At 39.7% G+C, this 14,223-nt stretch overlaps 1 protein-coding gene across 25 annotated transcripts in view; it reads right to left on the bottom strand.

Annotated features, from left to right (window-relative positions):
- Positions 1–14,223, bottom strand: part of CAMK2G (calcium/calmodulin dependent protein kinase II gamma) — a 214,473-nt gene that overhangs the window by 34,090 nt on the left and 166,160 nt on the right. For 13 of the 25 annotated variants that reach the window (XM_075841627.1, XM_075841624.1, XM_075841629.1 and 10 more), the window contains 2 exons: positions 6,705–6,745; positions 604–636 (listed from right to left, as the gene is read on the bottom strand). In XM_075841627.1, coding sequence (XP_075697742.1) covers positions 604–636; positions 6,705–6,745 — 74 coding nt within the window. The remainder of the gene's footprint in view (positions 1–603; positions 637–6,704; positions 6,746–14,223) is intronic. The other 12 variants (XM_075841625.1, XM_075841632.1, XM_075841630.1 and 9 more) reach the window with 1 other exon arrangement.

Genomic DNA, 14,223 nt, shown 5'->3' with positions numbered 1-14,223 from the left:
ATTCCCAAGTCATTACCACAAAAAGTGACACATGTCAGATTTGAGAAAAATCGGCTTCGTCTTTAAGGCTAAAACAGGCTGTGTCCTGAAAGGGTTAATATAGGTCTACCATGGAGATATCTAGAGAAAGGTCTCTCGTCTTCCTAAAGAAATTGTACAAAAGCACCAATACTTGTTCATCGTGTTCACCCTGGAAAATGCAGAAATTCTGAAAATAAACTAACAAATCAAAAGTTATGTACTTCATTCTGTTTGGAAATTATTTGACCAAGTACAAAGAACCAGTTTATAAACTGCTGTTTACTCCAGTGCTGCTGTTGTATCCCTTTCCATCATGCCGCCACATGAAACCGTGATCATTACATTGTATTCATTCGTCATGGCATCTAAAGTTTACATTTCTACAGTGTAGAATGAAATGGACAGGGAATACAGACTTCAAAGCAAGAACAGGACCAGATACTTGTAAATTTGAAGTCAGCGCAGCATGGCAGCTGCATAAGCATGCACCCAATGGTGATGAACGTGACCAGGACATGCATGGAATAAAGATGAAGTGGTGAGCAATGCAGTGACGCATGGCAGCTGAGGATAGGTGCTCACCATTAAATGCACACTGGAGCTTGACTTCCTTTTCTAGACAGACCAAAGGAGGGAATAGAGTAAGAAAGAGAGACAGAAAGAAGCAGATAGATAAAGAAAGAAAAAGGGAGCATGGTAATAAAAAGGAACAGACAACGGTAAACCATGTTAGTGAGGCAAAAGAGTGGAGGAGCCAGTCCCGGCAGAGAGCAGGAAAACAAGCAACCCATCAAATAAATAGAATACAAACACGAGAAAGACAAACAAAAGCGCAGAGCAACCAACTTCTAACCCACAGGAGAAAATCATAGTCAAAAACATAACACTGCTGCTACCAGTTTTAGGCCTTATTCACACAAACGTATTTCACGTCCATGTGCAGTCAGTTTAAAAAAAACTGACAGCACACTGATCAATGCAATTCAATGGGGCTATTCACACATGCATGTTTTTTCACAGAGCGTATGTCCGTTGTGTGAAACTCACCGCATGTCCTATTCTGGTCCGTTTTTACGGATCAGACTAGTCTATTCAAGTCTATGGGTGCGTGGAAAAAAAAGGGAGACCACACGGACGACATTCAGGTGCTGTGCGTTTTTCACGCATCAGTTGCTAAAGAAATGCAGAGAAGTAAATCCAGGAAGTGCTTGCAGAGGAGAAACACAGACGAGAAAAACGGATGAGACATGGAAACCACACTGACGCAACATGGAGATATGCATGAAGAACGGGCCGTTTTTTTACGGACACAAAGCGGAGATGCTCGTGTGAATAAGGCCTAAATGGGCTAAAACGGCTCCACCATCCATGACCACCTGACAATCTGTATTATTGATTTTCTTATTAATCTGTACTTCTGTGGATAATTCCTCATGTAATTTGACAGGAAAGGTACTGTACATCATTAAGGTGACCAATAAAGTGTCCGTCCTGTTATAAAGGAGGAATCATATGACGTAGCACTTACTATAAACTTTAACTTGGCTACGGAGTCGATAGGCATAGTCGTCCTTTCTCGGCTCCCGCAGCCCAGCGAGGCTTCCTGCTGGATATGGATATGGGAAAGAGTGCCCAGGGCTCTCTTTATTGCGGGAGCTTTTCAGTCATTGCTGGAGTGTCCTGGAGGACTTTGCAAATCAACTACATGGCAAAGTTATAGCAAAGTATTCCAAACTCAGACATTCTGTGGATATGCCATACGTTGTTGTGTGGGGATTACCCCTTTAAAGTTGTAGTCTTAATATCTTGACCCTTTTATTCTTTCCCTTAATATCTTGACCGTTTAACTAAAATGTTCAGTTAGCAGAAAAATAAAAGGTCACCCCTACCATACAATGCCTGGTGTAGTAGTGGTCAGGCATTTGTGCAATTTTGGTTGCTCAACTTTATTTTTAATGCTGGATTTAAAGGAATACCTGCTGAAAATCAACGGTCACATGACCAAGGTCTATGGGGTGCAATGACCGCCATTTTCTGCCCAAAACCATTGTACAGCTGAAGTCGTTATCTAGCCCAGGCCCAACTACTTATACCCATTTATTAAACTAAAGGCGTCTGGATAGAAAAGGCATTTAATTGCCCATTTTCCAATATATGTAGGCTAAATCTGAAAGACCATTTCATTATTCAAGATGTGGAGATGAAACACGAATCTATACCCATGCACCTCCGATTAGTATGGGTTTGCACAGGAATGTCTTTTAAAGGCTACCATAAATACAGTACAGTAGAGAAGACATCAAGAAAATGCTAATCCATATGATAGCAGAACCATGGATAGGCAAATGACGGAAATATTCGCCCTCGGAGCAACATATTTGTAAATTATACAGATAAACATAATAAGGAACATATTTCATTATGTCATCGTGTCATTTATACGTATTACACTTTTGAACATAAAGCAGCAGACTGAAATATCTTTTGTAAATCTCTGCTACATGAGCAGAAACTGTAGACCCTGTAATTGCATCTGAGACCTTTTTAGTTGTTTCTTGTACTCTCCATCTTTCATTAACGTCATCCAGCCATTGTTATAGCAACAGACAAGAGACTACTCGCTGGGAGACACAAAGCGTGGTCTTTGAATATATAAAAACAGGGCTCCAAGATATAGATTTGCAAACTGAGATGTTGGAAACATCTTAACAGCAACATGTAAAGTGTAGGGAACTTTTCTCAGTATAGTATAGAGTTGTTTATACAATTTTATGAACTCTTAGCTGTAACTAGTAAAAGCTGTGGTAGATGACACACAAAAAACTAAATTTATTATGCATCGGAATGCAAGATATCCCTTTAAATCATCAGCCCCATTCGACAGAGATTCTGCCTGCACCACCTTCCAGGTATTGATAATGACCAAGCATCACAGTGTGTGGATTACTCGGACGACTGATCACATCCTTAAAATGTAACCAAACGGTTTAAAAAGTTTTGACATGTGATAGTGACACGTCAGAAGTTTTGATCACTGGGCGTCAGAGCAGAGACCCACCACCGATCGCTAAAACAAAGCTGCAGAAACGCTGAGGTTAGCGCTGTGCCGCTGCGTATCTGATCAGCTTTCAGAGCGGTGTACGGGCTCAATAGAAAGTCTATGAGTCCGTACACCACTCGCTCAGTTTTCCGAGGAAAGCCAATCGGCAATGAAGCGGCATAGCGCTAACCCGAGCTCTTCTGCCACTTTGTTTTAGCAATCGGTGGGGATCTGAGTGATTGGACGCCCACCGATCAAAACTTCTGACATGTCACTATGACATCACAAGTTGTTTTTTTAAAGTTTAGTTATCCTTTAATGTAGAATATTGCATTTAGAATACAACCAAATCATTTATTCATTTGGAGATATTTAGATCATAAGATGGTGACACTGCACACAATCAACCCACAACTCCAATAACAGACTGCGAGGTGCCTATCAATATGTATAAACTAACTTCACAATAATGTTGTGGCATGAGGAAACCTAAAATATTAGTAATCGCTCTTTCATTTAAAAAAAATTAAAAACGCTGGATTTTAGATTTAGTGAAATACATTCAACAACATCTCGAAGGAGAGTATCACTGCGACACCGTTCCATATCAGCTAGGACGTGCTGCACATTGCAGGATACCCAGTCCACAAAGTATCCTAAAACACAGAGATTCACTAATAAATCCAGAAAAGGAGATTCTATCATCACAACGGAATCTTCTTTTCTGGAATTATCCTTTTATGTTTTCTATTAAAATCATTGGGATTTATTAATCCTGATTAAAATAGAATTTGTTTTGGAATACAAGTCGGACACTTAGTCATCCTAGTTTTACTAATCCCATTAAATAAGTTTCCCCCCTACAGGAAGTGATGTCATATCACTAGGATATGCTATATCCGTTGCAACTCGGCAGCAGTCCGAGGGCTAGGTCCCCACTGATCCTCAGAATGAAGGGACCAGAAGGGCCGACGTGCAGGAGAACTGCTGAAGTGACATTTGTCCCTTCGTTTTAGGGATTAGTGGGGGTTCCAGAAGTCAAACCCCCACCTAGCATAACGTTATGGCATGATCTGCCAAAAAAAAAATGTGATGGGAATAGCTACTAACTTTTTAACCAGAGATAATTGCGGCCATGAAACCCCCCACAAATTAGAATGGATTTATGTCTAATGACAAAGAAATATGAAACATAAAACAGATAATATTCAAGTTCATTTTCAGAATTTTTATAAAGAGAATACTACAAAGCTGCATAGCTTGAAGCATAACTCCTATCAAATAAATAAAATAAATGTCCATCATGCAGTGTTCATATACGATCCTTAACGGCACATTGTATAGGTGTTGTCCTCCCGGTATTAGTTAGCGCTGTATGGTTTCCACACTGCTATACCAGAAAATGAACGGTTAAACTCGATCTCTAAGTTTCTTACCTATCCTTAACCCCTTCCCTCCATTTTTCAGATTTTCACTTTTGTTTTTTCCTCCCCACCTTCCAAAAGCTATAATGTTTTTATTTTTCCGTCTATATAGCCATATGAGGGCTTGTTTTTTGCGGGATAAGTTGTAGTTTTTCATGGTACCATTTATTGTACCGCATAATGTACTGGGAAGCTGGGAAAAATTATTTGTGGGGTAAAATGGGCAAAAAACAGCGATTACGCCATTTTTGTTTTAGGGGTTTTGTTTTTACGGCATCCATCTGGTAGTAAAAACTACATATTCACCTTATTCTACACGTTGATACGATTACGGCAATACCAGATTTAAATGTTTTCTTTTATGTTTTACCACTCTAAAAAATAAAACTATTTGCTAAATTATTAATTCTGTCACCATGTTCTGAGAGCTATAACTTTTTAATTTTTCCATCAATTTAGCGATGTGAGGGCTTAAATTTTGCGGGGCGCGTAGCAGTTTTCACAGATACCATTTTGGGGGTATATGCGACTTTTTGTTCACTTTGTATTTCATTATTTTTTTGGAGCGCTAAGGTGAACAAAAACCAGCAATTTGCGTGTTTTATATATATATTTTTTTTACGGCATTCACCCGGTGGGTTAAACAATGCTATATTATGATAGTTCGAACTATTGCGGACGCGGCAATACCAGTAATGTTAACTTTTAATTTTTTTAACATAGAATTAGGGAAAAAAAATTGAAGGTTTTTTTTTTTAACTTCTACTACATATTTTTTTTTTGGAGCATAAAAAAACCCCTTCAACTGTATTTTACGTTTTTTATTAGTCCCCATAGGAGACTTGAAGCAGCGATCATTGGATCACTTGCATGATATACTGCGATACTAATGTATTGCAGTATATCCTGATTCTGACATGGCTTCAAAGGAGTTCAAAGATGGCAGACCAGGGGGCCTTTGTTAGGCCCCAGGCTGTTATAACAACCGTTGTTACCCGCCAATCGTGCCGCAGGGGGGGGGTTGATGGCTTGTTTGAGGGGGCGCCCCCCTGATTCTAACACTTTAAATGCCAGTCACGATTGACCGTGGCGTTTAAGGTGTTAAACGGGCGGAATCAAAGTGATCTTGCAGTGAGGTGTCGGATGCGTAACACAGCCGTCACCCGCTGTGTATGGAGCGAGCTCAGCCCGTGAGCTCGCTCCATACTTCTCCTTAACCCTGATCACGTACAGTTACGTGATATTGCGTTAAGACGTTAAGCACTCAAAAGTTGTCAAGCGCACGCAGTCATGTGACAAATAAACCAAACCCACAGAATATGGCAGTTGGAGATCATGCATCATGGGAGATACCTCAATAAAACACATTGTAAAGCCTTCTCTATAATATTATCTTATAAAGATGTCATCAATATACCACGATGGAGTTTTATTTTAAAGATTTATGGGTTCATGTTATAATATTGTTAAAAACACTATTTAACAAATATTCTAATTCCAAATTAAGAAAGACTAGAATAGATTAAAAAGGAAATTTGGTTAAACAAATATTAAAATAAAGTTTGCAACTGTTCTGAGATAAGAATATCTGTAACTGTACGACGTAGGAGACATTTACACACCTGATTATGACCAAGCCTCCACTTCCACAAGTTTCATATATCATTTAGAAACTAATGTGGATGGTTATTTGGATGTAGACAATGTCTCTATGACAACATTGAACCACCAGAATGCATGGCAGGAAGTTTTGTCATATAGACACCGGAGCAAAGAAGCTGCAGACATTGGGCAGAAACAGTTACTCAAAACAATTGTCTCTAAGTAGAATCATTTAGAAGAGGACATGTTGCTACAGATATGATGTCATCCATACCATGAAATACTAATTAATTAGAGCATAATAAAGATGAAGTACAAAATTACAAAATACTGTCACCATACAAGAAACGTCAACACCTCACATAACCTGGAAACGCCTTAGATCATTTATACAAAGTAACTAATTCGCTAGACTCTAGGAGGGAACTAGTATGCGGGTTAAACTGTAATGTTCATAAAGGTCCTGTTTTAAATTATCACATTGATTCTATATTAAAAAATTTTAGAAACATAAATGTGCATATATCTTGTATACGTAGCCCACCAGAAAACTCTGCTGTGCATATGATTTGTGTAGTTAGAGAAACATTTGTCATACATGTTATAAGACAGCTTACCTTCACTCCATCGGTCTTCTTGTTTAATAGACTTTTGGCAGCTAAAAAAACAAACAAAAAAAAACACCAAAATTATAATGTAATAGAACTAGTATATATTTTATGGGTAGAGTTTCTTGTAAAGAAATATAGGTCAGTCATAAGTCAATCTCCATAAAATGCATAGTTGCCAAACACACTGGATGTAGAAAAAAAATCAAAACCAAACTGTAAAATAACAAAATGTTACTCACATCCGCTCCCCAAATCCATTGTTTTGAGGTATCCCCTGCAAACGGACCTCCAAAACACTTGTAGGAAGATTCTGGGGTTGTTACATATACTGTGTCATAGATTGTGACCTTAAGCAGAATATTACCAGCAACAATACAGAGATCCAAAGGTAAGACTGGACACAGAATAACTTGTATACAGATGAGGCATGGCCGCAGTGCACAGATTTACAAGGTTCCTGGGTTAGGAAGAACAAATTATCTTGTAGAGGGGACACTGATTTTATAAAGTTGTGGGCATATGATTTTACAAGCTATAGTGTCACCTCTACAAGATTATTTCTTCCTGCTGTTAAAACACTCAAAGTTCTGTAAAATAAAATTAAGGGTGAGCAGAAAAAGATCAATTAGATCGCACTTAGAAACAAGGGTAGGCCTAACGGACTGTAGAATACAGTGAACTAGACGTACAAGTCAATAGCTTAACCCAAGTTCCACAGCATAGAAAATGTTCAAATACAAAGCCCTCAGATTCTGGTGGACTATTTACAGATCACCCCCTATAGCGGACTATATACAGATCATCCCCAATCAGACAAACATGCAATGTCTTCTTTCCCAGTATTACGAAAATCAGAAATTGCAAGACATCTCTAACAATGAGAGTGCTGTTGCAAGGAGATCAATGCAAAACTCATTCCTGTGTATTGCTGCACATGCACCTAATAGGATAACGAATGACTGAGAACAGTTTGAAGCTAGTCCTTTATCTGTTATGGCTGATGGAACAAATAGTCATTAGTTGTGCTACGATAGATACTTTATAGCATGTGTTTAGAATTTGAGTAACCTGGTTCTATAAAGATACCTCAATGGAGTCAAGAATTAGACCGAGGTTCAGACATGGAGGATTTCTCTGCAGCGGATTATGTTGCGGATTCACTGCTACTTCGTGGAGAAATCTGCTTTGTGATGCAATTTCTACACCGATTTTTGAAAGCCCAATCCATTTGAATCGTACTGTAAATGCTGCCATGTCTGAACATGGCCTTACAGGTCGATACCAAATATTACAGATTAAAAAGAAAGAAAAAAAGGAAAGATAACAGCCACAGCCATCCTTGTAGAGGTCCCTTTTTAGACACACCGTATATATGTTTATTACTCTCTCATATTTTGAAGATCAAATTGTTAGACCAATTCAAATCTGATCAGCAGTTTGCCTGCTTTTTGTAATAATTTATAACCTAGATAGTGTGTATATTGAAAATAGGGGCATCACCTATGTTATACAGGCCCGGCTCAAATGACCTTCCCTACTCAAGAGGCTGATAACACTTTTCTACGCTAATGGTCTCTCTCTGTTGACGGTTTGTACCCCCTCCTTCGTTGAATTGCCATTACCCAATACAAGTTTAAAGAAGTGGTCGCATGTACTTGGTGAACCAGCCCTTATTGACCATAGGGATTTTTAATTTCCTCTGCCTTAAATCAGGAATTCTGGTTTTCTACTGTGTTTTTAGTTTTATCACATAAATTGAGTTATATATTCACTCTACTCACAAATGCGATTTCAGTTGTTTAGACTTCGACTCGTTTGATTACATCACTATTCCGCAGAATTAGAGAAGACATTTAATGGCATGTGTACCATTTTGTTTGTGCTCAAAATCGGATAGGATCCCCTAGTTCCCGAGGGTCTCTACGAATACATCAAGAGTTGACCAGACTTTTTAATGTCAAGGACCAAATAAAGCTTAGCGTTTGGCTACTTTGCCAAGTGAAGACCGAAAAGCTTGTAAATGCTCTCCATATAAATATACGACACGTCATAATTATAACGAAATAAGCTGGATGAAGAACGTGGTAAATCCCCTTCCCTCTGAAGTCATTGGCAAAGCAGTGTCCACATAAGGACAAACCAGCTTATACTAACATATATGTAAGCAGGTTCAACAAACTAACAAGGAAGTGGCTATAGAATCTAAGCTTACTTCATCCTCACACAAGTGTCGCTCTCTAAGCTCATACCACCCGGACAACTTGTCAGGTCAATTTGAGTCTATGGATGCATTCGGCATTTATGCTGTAGATGCTGATCAGAGATGCAGCCTTTTTTTTTCCATATTGACTTATATGGGGAGCATGAATCTGTTGTAAAAATCGCAGGCTGTGTTTTTTTCCCCCGTTTTTTACAGGGGTTCCACAGTTAAAACCGCAGATGCAACTAAAGTTTTCAACAAGTAACGCTTCACACTATTTTTCCCACTAAATCCACAGAGAAAAATGCAGCAGAAAATCTTCAATGATTTCCGCAGCTACATTGCGCAGCAAAAACGCAATAATTGCTGCAGATTTCTGTGACAGATTTACCTGCAAATTTATGAGATTTTGCTGCAGATTTTTCCGAGGCGGAAAATCCAGTCTATTAGCTTTTTGGGAACATACCATTACAGTAGTGTTGAGCTCCGTCTCGGAACATTATTTGCTATAGTGTCAGCAAATATTAAATCTAGCATCTCTGAAATATTTTCTTTTTTGCCATTATCACTCTGTGTAGTAAAGAAGAAAAAAAAAACTACCCGACACAGCCCACAAGTACCATATTTCATTAACCACATGAAGCCGAGAAGATACAAGTTAACAGGTAAAATAAAGTGGTTAATGGATCACTAAACAGGGTTAAATGATGGTCTGCTTCAAGGATATTCTATACCTGGGGTCTGCAACCTTTGGCATTCCAGTTGTTGTAAAGCTATAATTCCCAGCATGCCCTGACAGCCCTTGGGTGAAATAATAATAATAAAGCCTTTGGCTGACAGGGCATGATGGGAGTTGAAGTTTTACAACAGCTGGAGTGCTGAAGGTTGCGGACCCCTGCACTATACTATTACTCCATATTAATATACATGTAACAATTGTCTTTTCAAACATAGGTTTCTGTTTGCATCACCATTGATTTCAATGGTGACGGATCCAGTGCAAATGGTTTCCGTTTGTCACCGTTGTTTAAGGATTCCGTCATATTGACTGAATAAATTCCTGTAGTAGACTGCGCTATTAATTCCGTCAAAACGACGGAACCCTTAAACAACGGTGACAAATGGAAACCATTCACACCGGATCCGTCACCATTGAAATCAATGGCGATGCAAATCTATGGTTTCCGTTTGTTTCGGATTGGATTCCGTTCATGGGTTCCCCTGATGGAAAGTTCGGACAGAACCCATGAACGGAATCCCGACACACACATAAATTAAGACTAACATCCTCACTGTGTTAACACTGCTACATAGTCAGCATTGTAACTAGTCCAGCCTGTGGTTTCTGCTGTTAGGAGCACTTGTGAATCACTGAAAGACTAGCAAGTGCTCCAAGGAAAAACAGATATGTACACAGCTGCTTCAGCTGGCACACATTCTCAGCCTGTCCTAACCACATTGTTTCAAACCTTGAGTTATTTAAAATTCTCAAGAGGTCTTGATGAAAATTAGAAACTTCAGAACTGTAGCTGTTCTGTTTATATATGCGGTATACACAATGTAAAATAAACCTAAAGGACTAGATATGCCGACAGCGTGTATGCTTTCCTGCAAACTCATAAAAGGGATTTAGAATTCTCCAAACATAAAAACTGTAAAAAGAAGATTTCATATAAACATCGCAAACAAGGTATAGTAATGATTCCGATTGTCTTGTCAGCCAGCAACGTACAGGCCTATAACATTGAAAACACTCGTTACCTCCCTGTATCTGTATTATCCAAAGGCTTGAAGGCTACGTAAACCTTTGAAAGCGATTTATTTTTTTTCAATAAAAATGTGCATCAGTGTGTTTGGTGAAACTTTATAATTAGTTTTTTTTTTATTAAAAATGATTTTTACTTTGAGATACAGCTGCTTGGTATTCTGTACACAGAGCAGCTGTATCTAGTTCTGAAACCTGTATTCATCAGGTCAGCGGTACTAGCGGATTCAGTGTCAGCGGGCAGGATCCACCTGTTATCCGTCACATCTGAGTTCATAATCTGCACTAAAGCGTTTTAGACAGAAATACTTGGTTGTCCCCTCTTTTCTTTACATGGCAGTGAGCCATGAATACTTGCTGTATATCTTAAAGTCTGTTTGGGTATAAGGCCTTACAAAAGGACATAAGAACAGCCCATGAATCCTACGCTTTCTAATAAGGAGGCCAAATACGCAAAGTCGTATTGATGGAAAGGTCCTGGAAAACATGAAAAGTTCAAATATTTTTACAAGTAAACATCATGTGCAGCATAAAGGGATGTGTGAAACGTTGTTTCATGTGTATATATTTAGGGGCATCAAGTTTTGAGTTCAAGTCACAGTAGTCATCCTCCACCTGACCTTTCAGAAAGGCCACATCTATCCTTCTCTGTTAGCTCCTCGAGAGACATGCTCCGTCAGCTTGGGTTGTACTCGTGTGATGTTTCTCTTTAAAGTTTGCAGATCTCAGCCTACCCCACTAATGCTCTAGTGTCACGAGGACTGGCAGATGACATTCTATGAATGCCACGTGGTGTTCAATAATATACACACACTTGTGACACTGTACAACGCAGCATGCTACAACTTACTGTCTCTGGAAACTAAAGCACCAGTTGATGGCACGGCTCTTTTTCAATGAACGGAGTGCAGACCATACAAAAACTCTAGCTGTGTTAATAATGATACACTTTATGTAATAAAGAGGGTTAGGAAAGGTGAGATTTTTAAAATATAGTCGTTTGGTCTCTTCTATGGAAAGCTAGATACAACCTTTATGCAGGTGCACACAACACATGCCGAGCTCTGCCATACTATAAGACTGTACTATCCATATTCTTTAGCAATTTTACATAAAATACAGTAAAAAACAAACACAAATGGATTCTCATATACTGTTCGTAAAAATTAAAAATAAATAGTTTTTGCTTGTAAATAAGTATATTTTTCTCGGTGCTAAATTTTAGTATTTCCATATTTTCCACTGGTTTGTAAGAGTATTATGAAAAATCCAGTGCATTTTTCACTGTAAAGAAATGCTCATATGCTCTGAGTCATGGGAGTCTAATAGGATACCTCTCTTTTGTGCACAAAAAAAATGATAAAGCCCCCCCCCCCCCCAGTGCAAATTGGCATGTACTTGGATGGATGTGCCTTCTCTTTAAAAAGGTTAAGGCCTCATGCACACTTCCGTCCGCCGTTATTGACGGTCTCGTCACACACGGGCTGCACACGGATGGCTTCCGCGTGCAGCACGTTGTTTCACGGACCAAATTCAAATGAGGAGGCAGAGACTGTTCTGTCAAAAATGGGCAGGAGTAGGACCTGCCCTACTTTTGACGGAACAGCCGCACGGTTCCGTTGAAATAACGGAAGTGTGCATGGCCCCATTGAATGGGGTTCAGGGTGCTATCCGTGGAAAAAAACGGATAGCACCCTGAAGGAAAAAAATTAAGTGGGCATGGGGCCTAAGGGTAGGAACAAACTGGATGGAAACACTGCGGATTTTCCACAACAGAAATCATTGCGGAAAATCCGCCGCGTAATACAATAGCAACAACATGGGTGAGATTTGAACAAAAGTCACAGCTTAAAAGATCAGCCGGAAAAAAAAAAAAAAGTTCATAAAATGACCTGCGACTATGATATGCCCCCCCCCCCCCCCTTTTTTGCAGCTAAAACATCTTCCACTCTTCTGGGAAGGATTTCTGAAAGATTTTGTAGTTTGTCTGAGAATTTTTGCCCACTCATCCAGAAGAGCATTTGTGAGGTCAGACATTAATGTTGGAGGGAGCGCCTGCCACGCAATCTCCGTTCTAGTTCATCCCATAGGTATTCGATGGGGTTGATGACAGGGCTCTGTGTGGACAGTCAAGTTCTTGCACACCAAATTCACCCATCCATGTCAGGTCGTGCTGAAACAGAAAAGGGGCGAACCTCTGTTTCCACAATATCGGAAGCTACAATTGTCCAAAATGTCTTGGTATGCTGAAGCATTAAGATTTCCCTTCACCGGAACGAAGGGGCCTACATCAACCCCTGAAAAACAACCCCACGGCATTATCTCTCCTCCACCAACTTTGCTGTTGTGCTGTTGGCACAATGCAGTCAGGCAGGTAACTTTCTCCGGACATTCGCCAAACCCAGACTTGTCCGTCCATCAGACTGCAAGATAGTGAAGAGTGATTCGCAACTCAACACGTTTCCACTGCTTCAAAGTCCAGTGGCGGCGTGCTTTACACCACTATCTGATGCTGGACATCGTGCTTGGTGATGTAAGGCTGTCATGCAGCAGCTCAGCCATGGAAACCCATGCCATGACACTCCCGGCCCAGTTTTTGTGTTGATGTTAATGCCACAGAAGGTTTGGGACTCTGCATTTTTGACTTTTATGTACTATGCGCCTCTGCACTCGGCGACTTCACGTGGTCTATCACTTCGTGGCTGAGTTGTTTTGGTTCCTAAATGCTTTAACTTTGAAATAATATCACTCATAGTTGATCGTGGAAAATCTATGGAGGAAAGAAATTTCACGTACTGTTGCAACGGTGGCATCCTATTCCAGTACCATGCGCAAATTCAGTGAACTCTTTAGAACAACCCATTCTTTCACACTTGTGGCAATGGGACGGAATACAACTCCTAAATTCAATGATTAAAGAGGTGCGTCCCAATACTTTTGTCCATAAAGTGTATATACGCGTGTATCTCTGGACGTAACCATGGCAAAAAATACATGTACGTGAACTGCTAGCTGTATACAAAGAACTTGAGAATGGTGGTTTCCTCTTTTTTTTTTTAATTCCACAACCGAACAGCTTTTGTGTAAAACGCATAGAAGTCCCTTTAAAAGCCGATCTAGCACTAGATTTCACAATACAAACTTCATACATTATCGAATAGATCTTAGGCCTGATTAAGTTGGTGAATAGATTTATAATCCGCACTCAGTTTTCCTATCTGATATTAAAATGGGTATTTTAGGAGACCAAGCGTATGCATGATGTAATCTCAAACACCTCCCACCTAGAGCTGACAAGTTCCTTTCAGTAGAAATAGGGATGAGAACAGGGAACAGTGTCAATTTAAATGGGGATGAAAGAATGCAACAGACCGTCTTTATGGGCCAGCACCAGCCCACTCAAAATTCAAAGGAATAAGAAGCGATGACGTCAGCATTCCAGAAAAGTTTATCTTTTTATTGTCCCACAGTACAGACACCAGAAACATCTCAACTCTAAAGGTCCTTTTACACCGAACTATGTTGGCCGATGCAGCGAGCGCCGATCAACGAGACAGCTC

The sequence above is a fragment of the Rhinoderma darwinii genome, chromosome 11, assembly GCF_050947455.1.
Source record: "Rhinoderma darwinii isolate aRhiDar2 chromosome 11, aRhiDar2.hap1, whole genome shotgun sequence".
Taxonomy (NCBI): domain Eukaryota; kingdom Metazoa; phylum Chordata; class Amphibia; order Anura; family Rhinodermatidae; genus Rhinoderma; species Rhinoderma darwinii.
Note: the sequence above shows the minus strand (reverse complement) of the source record. Positions and strands in the feature narration are given on the sequence as shown.